This window comes from Panulirus ornatus, chromosome 53, assembly GCF_036320965.1.
Source record: "Panulirus ornatus isolate Po-2019 chromosome 53, ASM3632096v1, whole genome shotgun sequence".
Classification (NCBI taxonomy): Eukaryota; Metazoa; Arthropoda; class Malacostraca; order Decapoda; family Palinuridae; genus Panulirus; species Panulirus ornatus.
In genome coordinates, this window is record NC_092276.1 from 8,096,030 (window position 1) to 8,121,365 (window position 25,336).

A 25,336-nucleotide genomic window follows, 5' to 3' on the forward strand; every position below is an offset into this window, starting at 1 on the left:
AATATTTTTATTCCAAACTTGTATCTATATTTGTATACAGTTTTGATAGCATTTTATTCCATATTTGTGTCTTAAAGTTATGTGTATTCATATACCAGCTGTGGGGTGTGCACTAGTAAATCTGCATGTGGTTTCTGCTTCATGGAACATGAAAATAGTGTCTACAACTCATCCTGTCTTGCTGCTAATCATGAAGTATACAATAAGGTATGAAAGAAGTATAGTACAGTGTAATTAGAAAAAAATTTATATTCATATACATTATAATGGAGAATCAATCCCCATAGGAGGTGCATGTTTTTATGCATTTGATCCACCTGATGTAAATGGAAATGGAGTTAACAATAATTTTTTTGGCCAGCCCATCATCTGCCCTCTTATCAGTAAGTTGTTTAGCTGAGCAATCGAATTTGATAGGTGAGTTAGACAAAACCATGATATGTAATGCCAAAGTTTTGCTACATTCATGCAAAAAACATAACTAATGTGTCTAGAGGTCGTGAAAATTTCTACTCATAAGCAAAGCTATGATTATCTGATGGGTTGACTGAAACATGATAGGAGGGTAGGTGATGTCTCAAACATGATAGGAGGGCAGGTGATGGCTTAAATATGATAGGAAGGAAGGTGATGGCTCAGACATGATATGAAGGAAGGTGATAGCTCAAACCATATGATACAAAGGAAGGTGATGACTCAGACATGATAGGAGGAAAGGTGGTGGCTTAAGCATGATAGGAGGGAAGGTGATGGCTCAAACCTCAAACATGATAGGAGGGAAGGTGACGGCTCAAACCTCAAACATGATAGGAGGGAAGGTGATGGGCTCAAACATGATTGGAGGGAAGGTGGTGGCTCTAACATGATAGGAAGGAAGATGATGGCTCAAACATGATAGCAAGGAAGGTGATGGCCCAAACATGATAGGAGGAAAAGTGATGGCTCAAATATGATGGGAGGGAATGTGATGGCTCAAGCATGATAGGAGGGAAGATAATGGCTCAGTCATGATAGGAAGGAAGGTGATGGCTCAAACATGATGGGAAGGAAGATGATGGCTCAAACATGATAGTAGGAAAGGGTATGCTTCATACATGATAGAAAGGCAGGTGATGGGTTGGTTCAAACATGATAGCAGGGAAGGTTATGTCTCAAACATGATGGGAGGGCAGGTGATGGGTTAGTTGAAAAAGATGGTCTTGAGCTTATGGAAGGCTTATTTTTCTCATAGCTGTCCAGGGTGCCTTATAGATACTCTTTTTATGTATATTTAGCATGAATGTGGCATTATTTGTTGTGAGTCCTGCCTTGCAAACAATGTTAGCTGATAAGAACTACATTATAGGAGGGCAGTTGATAGTTCTGACTCATAAACATGATTTTTTTAAGCTCAAAGCTAAATATATATTATAGTTTTATACCATAATTAATGAAAGTGAAAATGTCTAGGCTTCTGGTTATGGTACAGAACATGTTAAAAGAGCAGAACCCAGTGTGCTTAGATGGCATTCCCCTTTCTGATTAGCTGTTTTGTCACCAAATGGTGATGCATCTAATACATTTTTGTTGTCTGATAAGTAGGAGAGGATTATACTACTTAAAAAGGGAAATCTCATAAAATGAAATTGCAGTATTTGCATGAGTCATTTTGATTATTTTAGATGGTGCTGATACCTGGTGTGTTAGCACTTTCATCATTAGTATTGCCAATCATCTCATGATTTAAGTTTGATTATACTTTCTCTTGTCTTACCGAATCTTGTCTACAGATGAGTACATCAGGATTGTGTGCTAACTCTACATTGCTGGACTCTGGGGTTGTGACTTTTGCTTATGACTGGTGCCCCTACAAGTATGCCTGGGTCTCTGTGCTTGGACTTTCCCTGTACCTCCTATTTTTTTCTCCTGGTAGGTTTTGTGCTTGTTCAATTACATTTCACCTCATGAATTAAATGTTGAAGTGGAGTTCGTAATGGATGATAAATGATAGTATGATGCAGTTAAATATTGCAGTACAATTTGTACGAACAAGTCTCATCTGCTTGGTACATCTGTAAGTCATCATTTGTATTAGTAGAAGACTTGCTCTTAATAGGCTGATAGTAGATTAAACTGTACCATATTGATTTTTCAAGGTTCCCAAATTATGTTTTGCTTATACCCTGCGGCTGTATATTAAAGAACATTTTAGTGCATATGGTAGTTTAATGATCTGTTAATATTTGTCTTGTATTTTGAAAATCAGCAAAGACCATGTTCCCACATTTAGTACTATTAATGATGTTACTATTTCTCGTGGAATTTGGTTTATTAAGGTTCCCAAATCAAAATTTGGTTAAACCCTGATGCTTCATTTTCAAGAATACTTAATTGCATGTGTGGACATTTATGTATATACATTTGTATGAGAAGAGGTAGTAAAAGCTTTGCGGAAGATGAAAGCCGGCAAGGCAGCAGGTTTGGATGGTATTGCAGTGGAATTTATTAAAAAAGGGGGTGACTGTATTGTTGACTGGTTGGTAAGGTTATTTAATGTATGTATGACTCATGGTGAGGTGCCTGAGGATTGGCGGAATGCGTGCATAGTGCCATTGTACAAAGGCAAAGGGGATAAGAGTGAGTGCTCAAATTACAGAGGTATAAGTTTGTTGAGTATTCCTGGTAAATTATATGGGAGGGTATTGATTGAGAGGGTGAAGGCATGTACAGAGCATCAGATTGGGGAAGAGCAGTGCGGTTTCAGAAGTGGTAGAGGATGTGTGGATCAGGTGTTTGCTTTGAAGAATGTATGTGAGAAATACTTAGAAAAGCAAATGGATTTGTATGTAGCATTTATGGATCTGGAGAAGGCATATGATAGAGTTGATAGAGATGCTCTGTGGAAGGTATTAAGAATATATGGTGTGGGAGGCAAGTTGTTAGAAGCAGTGAAAAGTTTTTATCGAGGATGTAAGGCATGTGTACGTGTAGGAAGAGAGGAAAGTGATTGGTTCTCAGTGAATGTAGGTTTGCGGCAGGGGTGTGTGATGTCTCCATGGTTGTTTAATTTGTTTATGGATGGGGTTGTTAGGGAGGTAAATGCAAGAGTCCTGGAAAGAGGGGCAAGTATGAAGTCTGTTGGGGATGAGAGAGCTTGGGAAGTGAGTCAGTTGTTGTTCGCTGATGATACAGCGCTGGTGGCTGATTCATGTGAGAAACTGCAGAAGCTGGTGACTGAGTTTGGTAAGGTGTGTGGAAGAAGAAAGTTAAGAGTGAATGTGAATAAGAGCAAGGTTATTAGGTACAGTAGGGTTGAGGGTCAAGTCAATTGGGAGGTGAGTTTGAATGGAGAAAAACTGGAGGAAGTGAAGTGTTTTAGATATCTGGGAGTGGATCTGTCAGCGGATGGAACCATGGAAGCGGAAGTGGATCATAGGGTGGGGGAGGGGGCGAAAATTTTGGGAGCCTTGAAAAATGTGTGGAAGTCGAGAACATTATCTCGGAAAGCAAAAATGGGTATGTTTGAAGGAATAGTGGTTCCAACAATGTTGTATGGTTGCGAGGCGTGGGCTGTGGATGGAGTTGTGCGCAGGAGGATGGATGTGCTGGAAATGAGATGTTTGAGGACAATGTGTGGTGTGAGGTGGTTTGATCGAGTAAGTAACGTAAGGGTAAGAGAGATGTGTGGAAATAAAAAGAGCGTGGTTGAGAGAGCAGAAGAGGGTGTTTTGAAATGGTTTGGGCACATGGAGAGAATGAGTGAGGAAAGATTGACCAAGAGGATATATGTGTCGGAGGTGGAGGGAACGAGGAGAAGAGGGAGACCAAATTGGAGGTGGAAAGATGGAGTGAAAAAGATTTTGTGTGATCGGGGCCTGAACATGCAGGAGGGTGTAAGGAGGGCAAGGAATAGAGTGAATTGGAGCGATGTGGTATACAGGGTTTGACGTGCTGTCAGTGGAGTGAATCAAGGCATGTGAAGCATCTGGGGTAAACCATGGAAAGCTGTGTAGGTATGTATATTTGCGTGTGTGGACGTGTGTATGTACATGTGTGGGGGGGGGGGGCCATTTCTTTCGTCTGTTTCCTTGCGCTACCTCGCAAACGCGGGAGACAGCGACAAAGTATAAAAAAAAAAAAAAAGAAAAAGAAAAAAAAAACATTTGTATGTGGATGGGTTTGGCCATTCTTTCGTCTATTTTCTTGTGCTACCTCGCTAACGCGGGAGACAGCGACTAAGTGTAATAATAATGATAATAATAAAATGATAATTTTAATGATCTTATTGTTTGTATTGTATTTTGAAAAGACTAAAAGACCATTATTTTGCATATGATTGTTGTAACAGTTTGTTTCTATTTGTCTTGCATTTTGATAAGTCTAACTGAACTAGGGCATATAAAATGTCTAGGGTAAACCATGGAAAGGTTTGTGAGGCCTGGACATGGATAGGGAGCTGTGGTTTCGGTGTATTGCACATGACAGCTAGAGACTGAGTATGAATGATTGTGGCCTTTTTTGTCTGTTCTCCTCATGGAAGCAGGGGTAGTGATGCTGTTTCCTGTGGGGCTGGGTAGCACCAGGAATGGATGAAGGCAAGCATGAATATGTATATTTAGTTATACGTAAGTTTATGTATGTAGGAGAGATGGCCAGAGAGCATTATTGGATTACGTGTTAATTGATAGGCACGCGAAAGAGAGGCTTTTGAATGTTAATGTGCTGAGAGGTGCAACTGGAGAGATGTCTGATCATTATTTTGTGGAGGCAAAGGTGAAGATTTGTAGAGGTTTTCAAAAAAGAAGAGAGAATGTTGGGGGAAAGAGAGTGGTGAGGGTAAATGAGCTTGGGAAGGAGACTTGTGTGAGGAAGTACCAGGAGAGACTTGAGTACGGAATGGAAAAAGTTGAGAACAAAAATGATGTAAGGGGAGTGGGGGAGGATTGGGATGTATTTAGGGAAGCAGTGATGGCTTACGCAAAAGGTGCTTGTGGCATGAGAAGCGTGGGAGGTGGGCAGATTAGAAAGGGTAGTGAGTAGTGGGATGAAGAAGTAAGATTATTAGTGAAAGAGAAGAGAGAGGCATTTGAATGATTTTTACAGGGAAATAATGCAAATGAGTGGGAGATGTATAAAAGAAAGAGGCAGGAGGTCAAGAGAAAAGTGCAAGAGGTGAAAAAGAGGGCAAATGAGAGTTGGGGTGAGAGAGTATCTTTAAATTTTAGGGAGAATAAAAATATGTTTTGGAAGGAGGTAAATAAAGTGCATAAGACAAGGAAACAAATAGAAACATCAGTGAAGGGGGCTAATGGGGAGGTGATATCAAGTGGTGGTGATGTGAGAAGATGGAGTGAGTATTTTGAAGGTTTGTTGAATGTGTTTGATGATAGAGTAGCAGATATAGGGTGTTTTGGTCGAGGTGGTGTGCAAAGTGAGAGGATTAGGGAGAATGATTTGGTAAAGAGAGAAGAGGTAGTAAAAGCTTTGTGGAGGATGAAAACCGGCAAGGTGGCAGGTTTTGGATTGTATTGCAGTAGAATTTATTAAAAAAGGGGGTGACTGTATTGTTGACTAGTTGGTAAGGCTATTTGATTTATGTATGACTCGTGGTGAGGTGCCTGAGGATTTGCAAAATGCGTGCATAGCGCCATTGTACAAAGACAAAGGGGATAAAAGTGAATGCTCAAATTATGGAGGTATAAATTTGTTGAGTATTCCTGGGAAATTGTATGGGAGGGTATTGATTGAGAGGGTGAAGACATGTACAGAGCATCAGATTAGGGAAGAGCAGTGTGGTTTCAGAAGTGGTAGAGGATGTGTGGATCAGGTGTTTGCTTTGAAGAATGTATGTGAGAAATGCTTAGAAAGCAAAGGATTTGTATGTAGCATTTATGGATCTGGAGAAGACATATGATAGAGCTGATGGAGATGCTCTGTGGATGGTATTAAGAATGTATGGTGTGGGAGGCAAGTTGTTAGAAGCAGTGAAAAGTTTTTATCGAGGATGTAAGGCATGTGTACATGTAGGAAGAGAGGAAAGTGATTGGTTCTGTGAATGTTGGTTTGCGGCAGGGGTGCGTGATGTCTCTATGGTTGTTTAATTTGTTTATGGTTGGGGTTGTTAGGGAGGTAAATACAAGAGTTTTGGAAAGAGGGGCAAGTATGCAGTCTGTTGTGGATGAGAGAGCTTGGGAAATGAGTCATTTTTTGTTCGCTGATGATACAGCGCTGGTGGCTGATTTGGGTGAGAAACTGCAGAAGCTGGTGACTGAGTTTAGTAATGTGTATGAAAGAAGAAAGCTAAGAGTAAATGTGAATAAGAGCAAGGTTATTAGGTACAGTAGGTTTGAGGGACAAGTCAATTGGGAGATAAGATTGAATGGAGAAAAACTGGAGGAAGTGAAGTGTTTTAGATATCTGAGAGTGGATTTGGCAGCGGATGGAACCATGGAAGCGGAAGTGAATCATAGGGTGTGGGAGGGGGCAAAAGTTTTGGGAGCGTTGAAGAATGTGTGGAAGTCGAGAATGTTATCTTGGAAAGCAAAAATGGGTATGTTTGAAGGAATAGTGGTTCCAACAATATTATATGATTGTGAGGCGTGGGCTATAGATAGAGTTGTGTGGAGGAGGGTGGATGTGCTGGAAATGAGATGTTCGAGGACAGTATGTGGTGTGAGGTGGTTTGATCGAGTGAGTAATGAAAGGGTAAGAGATATGTGTGGTAATAAAAAGAGTATGGTCGAGAGAGCAGAAGAGGGTGTTTTGAAATGGTTTGGCCACATGGAGAGAGTGAGTGAGGAAAGATTGACAAAGAGGATATATGTGTCAGAGGATATATGTGTCCAAGGATATATGTGTCATTTGTCATGCACCAAAACCACAGCTCCCTCTCCACATCCAGGCCCCACAAAACTTTCCATGGTTCACCCCAGATGCTTCACATGCCCTGGTTCAATCCATTGAACCACATCATTCCAATTCACTCTATTCCTTGCACGCCTTTCACTCTCCTGTATTTTAAGGCCCCTATTGCTCAAAATCTTTTTCACTCCTTTCCACCTCCAATTTGGTCTACCACTTCTCATTCCCTCTAGCTCTGATATATATATCCTCTTTGTCAATCTTTCATCACTCATTCTCTCCATGTGACCAAACCATTTCAATACACCGTCTTCTGCTCTCTCAACCACACTTTTTTTCCACACATCTCCCTTACCCTTTCATTACTTACTCGATCAAACCACCTCATACCACATATCATTCTAAAACATCTCATTTCCAACACATCCATTCTTTTCCATGCAACCTTATCTATAGCCCATGCCTCACAACTATGAAACTTACATATTGCTGGAATCAGTAGTCCTTCAAACATACCCATTTTTGCTCTCCGAAATAATATTCTTGCCTTCCACACATTCTTAAACGCTCCCAGTACCTTTGCCCCCTCCCCCACCCTGTGACTCACTTCTGCTTCCATGGTTCCATCTTCTGCCAAATCCTCTCCCAGATATCTAAAACACTCCATTTTCTCCAGTTTTTCTCCATCCAAACTTACCTCCCAGTTTACTTGTCCTTCATCACTACCGAACCTAATTACCTTGCTCTTATTCACATTTACTTTCAGCTTTCCTCTTTCAAACACTTTACCAAACTCAGTCACCAACTTCTGCAGTTTCTCACCCGAATCAGCCACCAACACTGTATCATCAGCGAACAACAACCGACTCACTTCCCAAGCCCTCTCATCCACAACAGACTGCATACTTGCCCCGCTCTCCAAAACTCTTGCATTCACCTCCCTAACAACCCCATCCATAAACAAATTAAAGAACCAATTAGACATCATGCACCCCTGCCATATACCAACATTCTCTGTGAACCAATCACTTTCCTCTCTTCCTTCTCGTACACACGCCATACATCCCTCATAAAAACTTTTTACTGCTTCTAGCTACTTACCTCCCACACCATATACTCTTAATACCTTCCATAAAGCATCTCTATCAACTCTATCATATGCCTTCTCCAGATCTATAAATGCTACATACAAATCCATCTTGTTTTTCTAAGTATTTCTCACATACATTCTTCAAAGCAGGCACCTGATCCACACATCCTATACCACTTCTGAAACCACACTGCTCTTCCCCAATCTGATGCTCCATACATGCCTTTACCCTTTCAATCAATACACTCCCATATAATTTCCCAGGAATACTCAACAAACTTATACCTCTGTAATTTGAGCAATTGCCTTTATCCTCTTTGCCTTTGTGCAATGGCACTATGCATGCATTCTGCCAATCCTCAGGCACTTCACCATGATCCATACATACATTGAATATCTTACCAACCAGTCAGCAACACAGTCACTCCCCTTTTTCAATAAATTCCACTGCAATGCCATCCAAACCCGCTGCCTTGCCGGCTTTCATCTACCGAAAAGCTTTCACTACCTCTTCTCTGTTTACCAAACCATTCTCCCTGACCCTCTCATTTTGCACACCACTCAACCAAAACACTCTATATCTGCCACTCTATCAAACACATTCAGCAAACCTTCAAAATACTCACTCCATTTCCTCACTTCACTATTACTTGTTATTACCTTCCCATTACCCCCCTTCACTAATGATCCCATTTGTTCTCTTTTCTTACACTTTTTATTAACCTCCTTCCAAAACATCTTTTTATTCTCCATAAAATTTTATGATACTCTCTCACCCCAACTCTCATTTGCCCTCTTTTTCACCTCTTGCACCTTTATATTGACCTCCTGCCTCTTTCTTTTATACATTTCCCAGTCATTCGCACTACTTCACTGCAAAAAGTGTCCCAATGCCTCTCTCTTGTCTTTCACAAACAATCTTACTTCTTCATCTCACCACTCACTACCCTTTATAATCTGCCCACTTCCCACCTTTCTCATGCCACAAGCATCTTCTGCGCAAGCCATCACTGCTTCCCTAAATACATCCCATTCCTCCCACACTCCCCTTACATCATTTGCTCTCACCTTTTTCCATTCTGTGCTCAATCTCTCCTGGTACTTCCTCACACAAGTCTCCTTTCCAAGCTCACTTACTTTCACCACTCTCTTCACCCCAACATTCTCTCTTCTTTTCTGAAAACCTTTACCAATCTTTACCTTCACCTCCACAAGATAATGATCAGACATCCCTCCAGTTGCCCCTCTCAGCACATTAACATCCAAAAGTCTCTCTTTCAGGTGCCTATCAATTAACACATAATCCAGTAATGCTGTATGACCATCTCTCCTACTAACATATGTATACTTATGTATATCTGTCTTCTTAAACCAGGTATTCCAATCACCAGTCCTCTTTCAGCACACAAATCTACAAGCTCTTCACCATTTCCATTTACATATATATATATATATATATATATATATATGATACAGCGCTGGTGGCTGATTCATGTGAGAAACTGCAGAAGCTGGTGACTGAGTTTGGTAAAGTGTGTGGAAGAAGAAAGTTAAGAGTAAATGTGAATAAGAGCAAGGTTATTAGGTACAGTAGGGTTGAGGGTCAAGTCAATTGGGAGGTGAGTTTGAATGGAGAAAAACTGGAGGAAATGAAGTGTTTTAGATATCTGGGAGTGGATCTGGCAGCGGATGGAACCATGGAAGCGGAAGTGGATCATAGGGTGGGGGAGGGGGCGAAAATTCTGGGGGCCTTGAAGAATGTGTGGAAGTCGAGAACATTATCTCGGAAAGCAGAAATGGGTATGTTTGAAGGAATAGTGGTTCCAACAATGTTGTATGGTTGCGAGGCGTGGGCTGTGGATAGAGTTGTGCGCAGGAGGATGGATGTGCTGGAAATGAGATGTTTGAGGACAATGTGTGGTGTGAGGTGGTTTGATCGAATGAGTAATGTAAGGGTAAGAGATATGTGTGGAAATAAAAAGAGCGTGGTTGAGAGAGCAGAAGAGGGTGTTTTGAAGTGGTTTGGGCACATGGAGAGAATGAGTGAGGAAAGATTGACCAAGAGGATATATGTGTCGGAGGTGGAGAGAACGAGGAGAAGAGGGAGACCAAATTGGAGGTGGAAAGATGGAGTGAAAAAGATTTTGTGTGATCGGGGCCTGAACATGCAGGAGGGTGAAAGGAGGGCAAGGAATAGAGTGAATTGGAGCGATGTGGTATACCGGGGTTGACGTGCTGTCAGTGGATTGAATCAAGGCATGTAAAGCGTCTGGGGTAAACCATGGAAAGCTGTGTAGGTATGTATATTTGCGTGTGTGGACGTATGTATATACATGTGTATGGGGGGGGTTGGGCCATTTCTTTCGTCTGTTTCCTTGCGCTACCTCGCAAACGCGGGAGACAGCGACAAAGTATAATAAAAAAATAATAAATATATATATGTTGTGGATGAGAGAGCTTGGGAAGTGAGTCAGTTGTTGTTCGCTGATGATACAGCGCTGGTGGCTGATTCATGTGAGAAACTGCAGAAGCTGGTGACTGAGTTTGGTAAAGTGTGTGAAAGAAGAAAGTTAAGAGTAAATGTGAATAAGAGCAAGGTTATTAGGTACAGTAGGGTTGAGGGTCAAGTCAATTGGGAGGTAAGTTTGAATGGAGAAAAACTGGAGGAAGTAAAGTGTTTTAGATATCTGGGAGTGGATCTGGCAGCGGATGGAACCATGGAAGCGGAAGTGGATCATAGGGTGGGGGAGGGGGCGAAAATCCTGGGAGCCTTGAAGAATGTGTGGAAGTCGAGAACATTATCTCGGAAAGCAAAAATGGGTATGTTTGAAGGAATAGTGGTTCCAACAATGTTGTATGGTTGCGAGGCGTGGGCTATGGATAGAGTTGTGCAGAGGAGGGTGGATGTGCTGGAAATGAGATGTTTGAGGACAATGTGTTGTGTGAGTGGTTTGATCGAGTAAGTAACGTAAGGGTAAGAGAGATGTGTGGAAATAAAAAGAGTGTGGTTGAGAGAGCAGAAGAGGGTGTTTTGAAATGGTTTGGGCACATGGAATGAATGAGTGAGGAAAGATTGACCAAGAGGATATATATGTCGGAGGTGGAGGGAACGAGAAGTGGGAGACCAAATTGGAGGTGGAAAGATGGAGTGAAAAAGATTTTGTGTGATCGGTGCCTGAACATGCGGGAGGGTGAAAGGAGGGCAAGGAATGGAGTGAATTGGATCGATGTGGTATACCGGGGTTGACGTGCTGTCAATGGATTGAATCAGGGCATGTGAAGCGTCTGGGGTAAACCATTGAAAGCTGTGTTGGTATGTATATTTGCGTGTGTGGACGTGTATGTATATACATGTGTATGGGGGTGGGTTGGGCCATTTCTTTCGTCTGTTTCCTTGCACTACCTCGCAATATATATATATATATATATATATATATATATATATTATTTAATGTATGTATGACTCATGGTGAGGTGCCTGAGGATTGGCGGAATGCATGCATAGTGCCATTGTACAAAGGCAAAGGGGATAAGAGTGAGTGCTCAAATTACAGAGGTATAAGTTTGTTGAGTATTCCTAGTAAATTATATGGGAGGGTATTGATTGAGAGGGTGAAGGCATGTACAGAGCATCAGATTGGGGAAGAGCAGTGTGGTTTCAGAAGTGGTAGAGGATGTGTGGATCAGGTGTTTGCTTTGAAGAATGTATGTGAGAAATACTTAGAAAAGCAAATGGATTTGTATGTAGCATTTGTGGATCTGGAGAAGGCATATGATAGAGTTGATAGAGATGCTCTGTGGAAAGTATTAAGAATATATGGTGTGGGAGGCAAGTTGTTAGAAGCAGTGAAAAGTTTTTATCGAGGATGAAAGGCATGTGTACGTGTAGGAAGAGAGGAAAGTGATTGGTTCTCAGTGAATGTAGGTTTGCAGCAGGGGTGTGTGATGTCTCCATGGTTGTTTAATTTGTTTATGGATGGGGTTGTTAGGGAGGTGAATGCAAGAGTTTTGGAAAGAGGGGCAAGTATGAAGTCTGTTTGGGATGAGAGAGCTTGGGAAGTGAGTCAGTTGTTGTTCGCTGATGATACAGCGCTGGTGGCTGATTCATGTGAGAAACTGCAGAAGCTGGTGACTGAGTTTGGTAAAGTGTGTGAAAGAAGAAAGTTAAGAGTAAATGTGAATAAGAGCAAGGTTATTAGGTACAGTAGGGTTGAGGGTCAAGGCAATTGGGAGGTAAGTTTGAATGGAGAAAAACTGGAGGAAGTAGTGTTTTAGATATCTGGGAGTGGATCTGGCAGCGGATGGAACCATGGAAGCGGAAGTGGATCATAGGGTGGGGGAGGGGGCGAAAATTCTGGGAGCCTTGAAGAATGTGTGGAAGTCGAGAACATTATCTCGGAAAGCAAAAATGGGTATGTTTGAAGGAATAGTGGTTCCAACAATGTTGTATGGTTGCGAGGCGTGGGCTATGGATAGAGTTGTGCAGAGGAGGGTGGATGTGCTGGAAATGAGATGTTTGAGGACAATGTGTTGTGTGAGTGGTTTGATCGAGTAAGTAACGTAAGGGTAAGAGAGATGTGTGGAAATAAAAAGAGTGTGGTTGAGAGAGCAGAAGAGGGTGTTTTGAAATGGTTTGGGCACATGGAATGAATGAGTGAGGAAAGATTGACCAAGAGGATATATATGTCGGAGGTGGAGGGAACGAGAAGTGGGAGACCAAATTGGAGGTGGAAAGATGGAGTGAAAAAGATTTTGTGTGATCGGTGCCTGAACATGCAGGAGGGTGAAAGGAGGGCAAGGAATGGAGTGAATTGGATCGATGTGGTATACCGGGGTTGACGTGCTGTCAATGGATTGAATCAGGGCATGTGAAGCGTCTGGGGTAAACCATTGAAAGCTGTGTTGGTATGTATATTTGCGTGTGTGGACGTGTATGTATATACATGTGTATGGGGGTGGGTTGGGCCATTTCTTTCGTCTGTTTCCTTGCACTACCTCGCAATATATATATATATATATATATATATATATATATATATATATATATATATATTATTTAATGTATGTATGACTCATGGTGAGGTGCCTGAGGATTGGCGGAATGCATGCATAGTGCCATTGTACAAAGGCAAAGGGGATAAGAGTGAGTGCTCAAATGACAGAGGTATAAGTTTGTTGAGTATTCCTAGTGAAGGCATGTACAGAGCATCAGATTGGGGAAGAGCAGTGTGGTTTCAGAAGTGGTAGAGGATGTGTGGATCAGGTGTTTGCTTTGAAGAATGTATGTGAGAAATACTTAGAAAAGCAAATGGATTTGTATGTAGCATTTGTGGATCTGGAGAAGGCATATGATAGAGTTGATAGAGATGCTCTGTGGAAAGTATTAAGAATATATGGTGTGGGAGGCAAGTTGTTAGAAGCAGTGAAAAGTTTTTATCGAGGATGAAAGGCATGTGTACGTGTAGGAAGAGAGGAAAGTGATTGGTTCTCAGTGAATGTAGGTTTGCAGCAGGGGTGTGTGATGTCTCCATGGTTGTTTAATTTGTTTATGGATGGGGTTGTTAGGGAGGTGAATGCAAGAGTTTTGGAAAGAGGGGCAAGTATGAAGTCTGTTGGGGATGAGAGAGCTTGGGAAGTGAGTCAGTTGTTGTTCGCTGATGATACAGCGCTGGTGGCTGATTCATGTGAGAAACTGCAGAAGCTGGTGACTGAGTTTGGTAAAGTGTGTGAAAGAAGAAAGTTAAGAGTAAATGTGAATAAGAGCAAGGTTATTAGGTACAGTAGGGTTGAGGGTCAAGGCAATTGGGAGGTAAGTTTGAATGGAGAAAAACTGGAGGAAGTAGTGTTTTAGATATCTGGGAGTGGATCTGGCAGCGGATGGAACCATGGAAGCGGAAGTGGATCATAGGGTGGGGGAGGGGGCGAAAATTCTGGGAGCCTTGAAGAATGTGTGGAAGTCGAGAACATTATCTCGGAAAGCAAAAATGGGTATGTTTGAAGGAATAGTGGTTCCAACAATGTTGTATTGTTGCGAGGCGTGGGCTATGGATAGAGTTGTGCGCAGGAGGATGGATGTGCTGTAAATGAGATGTTTGAGGACAATGTGTGGTGTGAGGTGGTTTGATCGAGTAAGTAATGTAAGGGTAAGAGAGATGTGTGGAAATAAAAAGAGCGTGGTTGAGAGAGCAGAAGAGGGTGTTTTGAAATGGTTTGGACACATGGAGAGAATGAGTGAGGAAAGATTGACCAAGAGGATATATGTGTCGGAGGTGGAGGGAACGAGGAGAAGTGGGAGACCAAATTGGAGGTGGAAAGATGAGTGAAAAAGATTTTGTGTGATCGTGGCCTGAACATGCAGGAGGGTGAAAGGAGGGCAAGGAATAGAGTGACTTGGATCGAAGTGGTATACCGGGGTTGACGTGCTGTCAGTGGGTTGAATCAGGGCATGTGAAGCGTCTGGGGTAAACCATGGAAAGCTGTGTTGGTATGTATATTTGCGTGTGTGGACGTATGTATATACATGTGTATGGGGGTGGGTTGGGCCATTTCTTTCGTTCTATTGTACAAAGGCAAAGGGGATAAAAGTGAATGCTCAAATTACAGAGGTATAAGTTTGTTTAGTATTCCTGGGAAATTGTATGGGAGGGTATTGATTGAGAGAGTGAAGGCATGTAAGGAGCATCAGATTGGGGAAGAGTAGTGTGGTTCCAGAAGGGGTAGAGGATGTGTGGATCAGGTGTTTACTTTGAAGAAGCTCTGTGGAAGTTATTAAGAATATATGGTGTGGGAGGCAAGTTGTTAGAAGCAGTGAAAAGTTTTTATTGAGGATGTAAGGCATGTGTACGTGTAGGGAGAGAGGAAAGTGATTTGTTCTCAGTGAATGTTGGTTTGCGACAGGGGTGCATGATGTCTCCATGGTTGTTTAATATGTTTGTGGATGGGGTTGTAAGGGAGGTGAATGCAAGAGTTTTGGAAAGAGGGGCAAGTATGCAGTCTGTTGTGGATGAGAGAGCTTGGGAAGTAAGTCAGTTGATGTTCGCTGATAATACAGCTCTGGTGGCTGATTCGTGTGTGAAACTGCAGAAGCTGGTGACTGAGTTTGGTAAAGTGTGTGAAAGAAGAAAGCTGAGAGTAAATGTGAATAAGAGCTAGGTGATAAGGTACAGTAGGGTTGAGGGACATGTAAATTGGGAGGTAAGATCGAATGGAGAAAAACTGGAGGAAGTGAAATGTTTTAGATATCTGGGAGTGGATTTGGCAGTGGATGGAACCATGGAAGCAGAAGTGGATCATAGAGTGGGAGAGGGGGCGAAAGTTTTGGGAGCATTGGAAAATGTGTGGAAGTCGAGAACATTATCTTGGAAAGCAAAAATGGGTATGTTTGAAGGAATATTGGTTCCAACAATGTTATATGTTTGTGAGGCATGGTCTTTAGATGGAGTTGTGCTGAGGAGGGTGGATGTGCTGGAAATGAGATGTCTGAGGACAATATGTGGTGTGAGGTGGTTTGATCAAGAAAGTAATGTAAGGGTAAGAGAGATGTGTGGTAATAAAAAGAGTATGGTTGAGAGAGCAGAAGAGGGTGTATTGAAATGGTTTGGTCACATGGAGAGAATGAGTGAGGAAAGGTTGACAAAGAGGATATATGTGTCAGAGGTGGAGGGAATGAGGAGAAGTGCGAGACCAAATTGGAGGTGGAAAGATGGAGTGAAAAAGATTTTGAGCGATCGAGGCCTGAACATGCAGGAGGGTGAAAGGCGTGCAAGGAATAGAGGGAATTGGAACGATGTGGTATACCGGGGTCGACGTGCTGTCAATGGATTGAACCATGACATGTGAAGCATCTTGAGTAAACCATGAAAAGTTCTATGGGGCCTAGATGTGGAAAGGGAGCTGTGGTTTTAGTGCATTATACATGACAGCTAGAAACTGAGTGTGAACGAATGTGGCCTTTGTTGTCTTTTCCTAGCGCTACCTCACGCACATGCGGGGGAGGGGGTGAAGCTAGGACGCCATTTGGTAAACGTGATTGTTTTGGACAATCACGTTTACCAAATGGCGTCCTAGCTTCGTCTCTTCGATGTATATCAACTGACCGTTATATTTCTCTCTTGTGTCTCCCCTGATGATGTGATTATTACATGAAAGTGCACTTGGGAACTTTTCGTGTTTCATTTTCCCCGTGGACTCATAGGAATATCTTGATCACGCGCAAAATTGTGATCCTTTCCAATATATATATATTTATTTATTTATTTTGCTTTGTCGCTGTCTCCTGCGTTTGCGAGGTAGCGCAAGGAAACAGACGTAAGAAATGGCCCAACCCACCCCCATACACATGTGTATACATACACGTCCACACGCAAATATACATACCCATACATCTCAATGTACACATATATTTACACACACAGACACATACATATATACACATGCACACAATTCACACTGTCTGCCTTTATTCACTTCCATCGCCACCTCACCACACATGGAATAACATCCCCCTCCCCCCTCATGTGTGCGAGGTAGCACTAGGAAAAGACAACAAAGGCCCCATTTGTTCACACTCAGTCTCTAGCTGTCATGCAATAATGCCCAAAACCACAGCTCCCTTTCCACATCCAGGCCCCACAGAACTTTCCGTGGTTTACCCCAGACACCTCAATGCCCTGATTCAATCCATTGACAGCACGTCGACCCCGGTATACCACATTGATCCAATTCACTCTATTTCTTGCCCGCCTTTCACCCTCCTGCATGTTCAGGCCCCGATCACTCAAAATCTTTTTCACTCCATCTGTCCACCTCCAATTTGGTCTCCCACTTCTCGTTCCCTCCACCTCTGACACATATATCCTCTTGGTCAATCTTTCCTCACTCACTCTCTCCATGTGACCAAACCATTTCAAAACACCTTCTGCTCTCTCAACCACACTTTTTTTATTACCACACATCTCTCTTACCCTGTTATTACTTACTCGATCAAACCACCTCACACCACATATTGTCCTCAGACATCTCATTTTCAGCACATCCACCCTCCTCTCCACAACTCTATCCATAGCCCACGCCTCGCAACCATATATACATATATTTGTATATATATGTGTGTATATGAGTGGATGGATCTTTCTTCAACTGTTTGTATATGTATGTGTATGTGCATGTATGTATATATGTGTGTATATAAGTGAATCGATCTTTCTTCGACTGTTTGTTGGCGTTACCTTGCTGTTGTGTGAAAACGACACTCTAGTATAATGAAATAAGTAAAAGAAAATATATGTACGATGTGATTCTGGAGGAAGTGAAGTGTTTTAGGTATCTGGGAATGGATTTGGCAGTGGATGGAACCCTGGAAGTGGAAGTGAGTCACGTTGAAAAATGTGTGGAAGGTGAGAACATTATCTCAGAAAGCATAAATGGGTATGTTTGAAGGAATAGTGGTTCCAACAATGTTATATGGTTGCGAGGCGTGGGCTATATATAGAGATGTGCGGAAGAGGGTGGAAGTGTTGGAAATGAGATGTTTGAGGACAATATGTGGTGTGAGGTGGTTTGATCGAGTAAGTAATGAAAGTGTAAGAGAGATATGTGATGATAAATAGAGTGTGATTGAAAGAGCAGAAGAGGGTGTTTTGAAATGGTTTGGTCACATGGAGAGAATGAGTGAGGAAAGATTGACAAAGAGGATATATGTATCTGAGGTGGAGGGAACAAGAAGTGGGATGGAGTGAAAAAGATTTTGAGCGATTGGGGCCTGAATATGCAAGAGGGTGAAAGGCATGGTGAAAGGCATGCAGGGAATAGAGTAAATTGGAATGATGTGATATACCAGGGTCGACGTGCTGTCATTGGATTGAACCAGGGCATGTGAAGTGTCTGGGGTAAACCATGGAAAGTTTTGTGGGGCCTGAATGTGGAAAGGGAGCCGTGGTTTCGATGCATTATACATGACAGCTAGAGACGCAGTGTGAATGAATGTGGCCTTTGTTGTCTTTTCCTAGTGCTACCCCGCACGCATGCAGGGGGAGGGGGTTGTCATTTCATGTGTGGCGGGGTGGCGACGGGAATGAAAAAAGGCAGCAATTATGAATTATATACATGTGTATATATGTGTATGTCTGTGTATGTATGTATATGTTGAAATGTATAGGTATGTATATGTGAGTGTGTAGACGTGTATGTATATACATGTATATGTGGGTGGGTTGGGCCATTCTTTCGTCTGTTTCCTTGCGCTATCTCACAAACGCGGGAGACAGCGACAAAGTATAATGAGTAAATGAATATGAATATGATTCTGTTATTGCAAGATGTCATGAGGTAAGAATAGTCAGTAAAGTAATGAATCAGTGTACCCAGATATAGTCTTTCCATCATTCAACTTGAATTTCATCTTTTTTGTAATTTTAGACTAAAGTATGAAGTTATTAAAAACAAATGGCTATGTGTTTGATTATTACTTTGGGTTATAATTTACAAAATATTTGACATTGCTCTTTTAACCCTTTGTATGTGGGACATGGCTTACATGGGTTTGCTGACATGATGAGGGACCAGATTTTCATAGGTTTAACTTTGCACTTTTAAGTGTCCCATTAGGTTTACCATGGTCACCATAAGTTACCATTTACTCATAAAAAGAATAACACTCACTCATAATGTGCAAGCTGAAATAACCACCTGTGCTTTGTCACTCAAATTTTATAATTTTATACATCTTGTGGTGTAAAGATGGTATCAGATGATCATTCTTGAATTAACAAATCTTATAATAAGTGTTGGAGAGAGTGACAATGGCCTTGAAACTTTATGGGTGGTGTCTAGAGATTTATTTCTTAAGTGCCCGCTCGCCCCCACCACCATCACCTGAGACTGGCTACATAATAAGTAGTTTTTAGCTTGTCTTTGCAGTGTTTAGGTATGTTTTATTTTCCATTAGTGTATGGGCCACCTTGACCCTATAGACATAGTGATTTGTTTATAAATGGGCAATTCTGCCAGGTACCTCAGTCACCTGGGTTGAGTTTGTGTCAGTTTTTCTGCATTTAGGGTGCATTATTTGCTTTTCATTATTTCATAGCTGTCAAGGTGTATTTTATATTTTCTTATGGTTATTCTGCAAAAATTTGAACTTCAAATTTTGATTTACCTCAGTCACACTGGAGTAGGGGTTGAGAGCACTTATGATTGCTTGAAGTGGATTAAAGATCAGATTCCAGTGTTAAAAGCAGTGATATGTATATGTGCGTGTATGGGCGTTTATGTATATACATGTGTATGTGGGTGGGTTTGGCCATTCTTTCGTCTGTTGCCTTGTGCTACCTTGCTGACGTAGGAGACAGCGACAAAGTATGATGAATAATAAATGAATGTTCTTCAGAATCAATCTTTTTTTGAAACTTGTACATTGGGTTCTATATTCATCCATCTGTTTAGCTATACCATATAGGCCTTCTCTTAGGGTCCACTGGGTTTGCTTGCTTTAAACATTCCATACACACAACTTTATGTGATCATTCTTAACATCTGGTCTCGTATGAACAGGCATGGGACCAATGCCATGGACTATCAACAGTGAGATCTATCCAGGGTGGGCACGATCAACCTGCAATAGTCTGACTTCTGCTGTCAACTGGGCATCCAATCTTCTTGTGTCTCTCACTTTTCTTACCCTCGCAGAAGTTTTCCTTAAACATGGTAAGTATGGCAGTACATCTTGTAATTACATCAAGGACTTCTCATCTATTGCATTTATAACGAAAGCTTAAACTGTACTTGAATACCTCTGTTGGTTACCTTTGCTCTTCTAAAGATTATTTTTAGCTTCACAAAAGGTTTGGCCTCCTCAACATATACCGCAAGCAGTTAATGAATAAGCCAAGTTCTTCATTGCAAATAATTTTCATGATTCTTACACCTTATGAGGTCAACAGTTGCTGCATTGTTCTTAGAAATAGGTGTTTATATGCTACAGTTTATTACGTTATTGTCAGTTTATATGCAAAGATGATGGTAAAGTATTAGAATTGTTTCAGCAGTTTTTTATTACCATACAGGTTATCATTGTAAATATCAGTAAACATGGTAAAGAACACCATATTTATTTTAACATTCATAGACCTGAAATCAAAAGATTTTTGACTATATAACTTTAGGAACACACCCTTAAAAGTCCTTTACATGGAAGGACCAATTACCCTAAGGCTGGGGAAGTAAAGTTGATATATGATGCAAATAGGGAATTAATAATTATAGGCAAGGGAAAAAAGGTTGGAAGGGTATGCAAGGATAAAGTCAACTATGTTTTTAGTAGAAAAAAGTCAGTTCTTTAAAGTACTGTAGATGAAGGATAAAATCACCATTAGATTAAATCCAAATTTCAAAATAATTATGTAGTTACGGTTAGATAAAGAAATTATTGTTATTATACTTGATCGCCGTTTCCTGCATTACCGAGGTAGCGCTAGGAAAAGATGAAGAACGACCCATTCCTGGCACCACCCTACCCAACAGGAAACGGCAGTGCTTTTAAAAAGAAGAAAAGAAAACGCTTCAGCAAGGAAGCGCCAGGAAAACTGATAAAAAAGGCTACATTTGTTCACACTCAGTCTCTAGCTGTCATGTGTAATGCACCAAAACCACAGCTCCCCTATCCATATCCAGGCCCCAAACACCTTTCCATGGTTTACCCCAGATTTTCATATGCCCTGGTTCAGTCCTCTTACAGCACATTGACCCCGATTTACCACATCATTCCAATTCACTCTATTCCTTGCACACCTCTCACCCTCCTGTATGTTCAGGCCCTGATCACTTGAAATCTTTTTCACTCCATCCCACCACCTCCAATTTGGTCTCTTGCTTCTCCTTATTCCCTCCTCCTCTGACATATAAATCCTCTGTCAATCTTTCCTCACTCATTCTCTCCACATGTCCAAACCATTTCAAAGCACCCTTTTTTGCTCTCTCAGCTACTCTTTTTATTACCATACATCTCTTACCCTTTCATTACTTACTCGATCAAACCACCTCACACCACACATTTCTTTTCCAACACATCCACCCTCCTTACAACCCAATCTATAGCCCATACCTTGCAACCATATAATATTTTTAGAACTACTATTCCTTCACACATACCCATTTTTGCCCTCTGAGATAATGTTCTCTCTTTTCACACAGTCTTCATCACTCCCAGAGCCTTTGCCTCCTCCCCCACTCTGTGACTCACTTCTGCTTCCATGGTTCCACTCACAGCTGAGACCACTCAGTGATACCTAAAACACTTCTTTTTCTCCAGTTTTTCTCCATTTAAACTTACATCCCAATTAACTTGTACCTCAACCCTTCTGAACCTATTATCCTTGCTCTTATTCACATTTACTCTCAACTTTCTCCTTTCACACACTTTTCCAAACTCAGTCACCAACTTAAGCAGCTTCTCACTCGAATCAGTCCCCAATGCTGTATCATCTGCAAACAACAACCGACTCTTTTTCCAGGCCTTCTCATCCCCAACAGACTGCATACTCACCCCTCTCTCCAAAACTCATGCATTTACATCCCTAACAACCCCATCCATAAAAGAATTAATAAAAGAAAAGAAAATGTATGATAGGTAGATAACTTGTTAGAACTTGGAGGAACGTAAGAAGTGAAAACATATCAGCAGGTTTATTCATGAGTTTCACAAAATGTATAATGTCACTTGTGAATCTGATTAAACGTTTGATATATGATTTTTTTAATAGAAAAGTTTGAAAGAGTACCATTAGTTGAAAAAAATACTATAAATGAGACATTGAATTTAGTGAATTGGGTCAGCAGCCAAATAAACATATGAATGTTTTACACTGTGACATGGTCTGATGTGCTTTTCTTTTCAGGTGTGTTCTACTTCTACATGATCCTGGCAGGACTGGGCTTTTTGTTGTTCTTCTTCCTATTGCCTGAAACTAGAGGTGTATCCTTAGAGGATATAGAAACTTTGTTTTCTGGTCCTCTCTTGAACAGATTTAGGAGACAGCGACATGCAGAGACAAGATAGGGTTGTGCACTACATATCATTTTCAATGTGTAAGATATCCTTGAAGGGTAAAAAGCTAGTCTTTGTGATATTTTGTTACATTTCTCCACTCTCAGGAAAGCAAGGTTGATTGTGTTAAAGTCTCTTAGGATCCATTATATTTACTAGTCTTTCTATGATGCCAAGCACTCTCCAGTACATAATTGTTTATCGTATAACAGAATTTATTTTGATAACCTTTCCAGTTAGATTACTGTGATCAACTTGTAACTTGCTCATTATTATGAAACCAGATTGTGAAGGGATTACTGAGATAAGCCTATAACTTTCCCATTATTATGGAGCCAGACTGTGCGGTATGTGATATTATTATACAAGCTTTTGTTGAAAGGGAACGAAAGCTTTTAATTTTGATATATTGTTTTAATTGTGGTATTTGGTTGTATTATTATAGATTATTTAATTGGAATTATATAATTAGTCAGTGAAATGTGTTTGATATGAAATAAAACTTGATATAGTGAAACTTTAAATATTTTCAAACCTTAATGTATAGCTCCAACTTTATGAGTAGGGGTTCTCCTTAGCTTTTGTCTTCTCTTCTCTTTTGACTTTACTCCTCAGATTATATATATATTATTATTTTAATATACTTAATTGCTGTTTCCCATGTCAGTGAGGAAGCGGCAGGAAACGGACAAAGAATGGCCCATCCACTCATATACACATATATATACATAAACGCCCATACACGCACATATACATACATATACATACACAGACATGTACATATATACGCATGTACATATTCATACTTGCTTGCCTTTGTCCATTCCTGGCGCTACCTCGACCCACAGGAAACAGCATCGCTTCCCTCTGCTTCAGGGAGGTAGCATATGATAGGATTGATAAAGATGCTTTGTGGAATATCTTAAGAGTATATGGTGTGAGAGGTGAGCTGCTAGAAGCAGTGAAGAGTTTTTACCAAGGATGTAAGGCCTCTGTACGAGTAGAAAAAGAGGAGAGTGATTGGTTCCCAGTAAAGGTCAGTCTACGGCAGGAGTGTGTGATGTCCCAATGGTTGTTTAATTTGCTTATGAATGGGGTAGTTAGGGAGATAAATGCAAGAGTTTTGGAGAGAAGGGTGAGTATGCTGACTGTTAGGGATGAGAGGGTTTGGGAAGTGAGTCAGCTGTAGTTTGCCAGTGATACAGCTCTGGTGGCTGATTCAGGTGAGAAACTGTAGAAGTTGGTGACTGAGTTTGGAAAAGTGTGTGAAAGGATAAAGTTGAGAGTATATGTGAATAAGAGTAAGGTTAATAGGTTCAATAGGGTTGAGGGACAAGTAAATTGGGATGTAAGTTTGAATGGCGAAGAACTGGAGGAAGTGAAGTATTTTAGATATTTAGGTGTGGACTTAATAGGGAATGGAACTATAAAAGCAGAAGTGAGTCACAGGGTGGGGGAGGGAGCAAAGATTCTAGGAGTGATGAATGTGTGGAAGGAGAGAACATTATCTCGGAGAGCAAAAATGGGTATGTTTGAAGGAATAGTGGTTACACCAATATTATATGGTTGCAAGGCACGGGCTATAGATAGGGTTGGAGGGTGTATGTGTTGGAAAAAAAAAGTTTGAGGACAGTGTGTGGTGTGAGGTGGTTTGATCGAGTAAGTAATGAAAGGGTAAGAGAGATGTATGGAAATAAAAAGAGTGTGGTTGAGAGCAGAAGAGGGTGTGTTGAAATGGTTTGGACAAATGGAGCAAAATGAGTGAGGAAAGATTGACAAAGAGGATATATGTATGAGGTAGAGGGAACAAAGAGAAGCAGGAGACCAAATTGGAGATGGACAGGTGGGGTGAAAAAGATTTTGAGCGATCAGGGGCCCAAACATACAGGAGGGTGAGAAGTACAAGGAATAGAGTGAATTGGAACAATGTGGTATACTGGGGATGACATGCTGTCAATGGACTGAAACATCTGGATGTGGATAGTGAGCTGTGTTTTTGGTGCATTACTCATGACAGCTAATGATTGTGTGTGTGAACAAATGTGGCTTTTTTGTCTTGTTTTCCTGGTGCTACCTCACCAAAACGGGGTAGCAATGCTGATTCCATGTGGTACACAGCTTCCACCTGCATGCCATCAGGACATGTCAGCTACTGAGTACTGCTGATACACTGATACATTTAATAGAAATGGTTAATCTGTTTTCTAGAATCTCTCTCAAATGATGATGAATGGAGGCACTCAAATAGGCCTGAGGGACTTATCACCAGTTTGGTGTTTTGGGAAAGTGGATTTGTAAAGTGTGATAGGGTCTGGTGACAAAAAAATATCAGCTGAGGATGAGTAACACTGAACTGTGCCATAAACTATCAAACTGAGGCATGTGAATCAATGAGCAGTCTATATTTTATTTGAGTGTATGTCAAGGAAGTGTGATTGAGTTTCAAAGAGTAAAGTACAAAACAAAAAGTATCAACCTTGCAGAGTGAAGCATTAATGTTACTGACAGTAGCAGCCAGTTTATCTAAACCCAGCACTTCCTCAATTGGGTTTTTTCCAACCCTGTGAATTTCAAGTTCGTTTAAAAAAAATGTATGTAACATTACTATTTGAAAGATATTCATATAACAATGAAAAAAGAAAATCACTTCAGAAGTATATTTTGTCCACCTTTTTCACTCTGCTGACATGTAGAAATTCTGTTGAGTGTTTCAGAATTCACTAAAAAGTGTGCGAGTAAGACCTTAGTGTCATGTGAGTTGCCATTTTCCATGCCTTATTGTTGATTTTACTTATACCAAAAAAAATTATTATCTTTATGTTCCATCTTATATAACCATCTTATATAATAAATATTTTTATATTTTAATCAGAACGATTCCTTGATAAATTATTTATAAAACTATATAAATATTTATAAAATTACCGGCTGAACCAGCAAGAAATAATGCTGTTAAGATCAGATGGGCACTTCCAATATTACTTCCACTTTGTCACTGCCACATCTTGGTCAATATTCAGTGCTAGAAGAGCTAATGTCCACAAAACTATTTCACACATCCGAAACCAGATATTTATTATTAAGTAATTCAGGATCCTCTTCTGTTTGGTCCTCTAAATCTAGTTAAAAACTACTGGTTTTCTTCTTGGAAATCTTATGACAATGTGTTGTCACTGACATGGCTGGATGGAGGAGAGAAATTAATGCACAATGCTACTTAGGTAATCAACCAAGCTTGCTGGGTGGCCCTGAAATAGAAGCATGCAAGTTGATGCCTTAATTTACTCACAGAAAAGCTGTATAGTTCATGTAAATACCTGTTTAGATAAGAGCTGAAGGGTCTGTCTATTCTAGCATACCATGCA

General features: G+C 40.8%; 1 protein-coding gene across 4 annotated transcripts in view; it reads left to right on the forward strand.

Moving 5' to 3' along the window:
• Positions 1-22,488, forward strand: part of LOC139765216 (proton myo-inositol cotransporter-like) — a 64,267-nt gene extending 41,779 nt beyond the window's left edge. For all 4 annotated transcript variants that reach the window (XM_071692528.1, XM_071692529.1, XM_071692527.1 and 1 more), the window contains exons 10-13: positions 99-207; positions 1,770-1,908; positions 19,481-19,633; positions 21,823-22,488. In XM_071692528.1, coding sequence (XP_071548629.1) covers positions 99-207; positions 1,770-1,908; positions 19,481-19,633; positions 21,823-21,983 — 562 coding nt within the window. In that variant the 3' untranslated portion in view covers positions 21,984-22,488. The remainder of the gene's footprint in view (positions 1-98; positions 208-1,769; positions 1,909-19,480; positions 19,634-21,822) is intronic.
• The last annotated feature ends 2,848 nt before the right edge of the window (positions 22,489-25,336 follow it).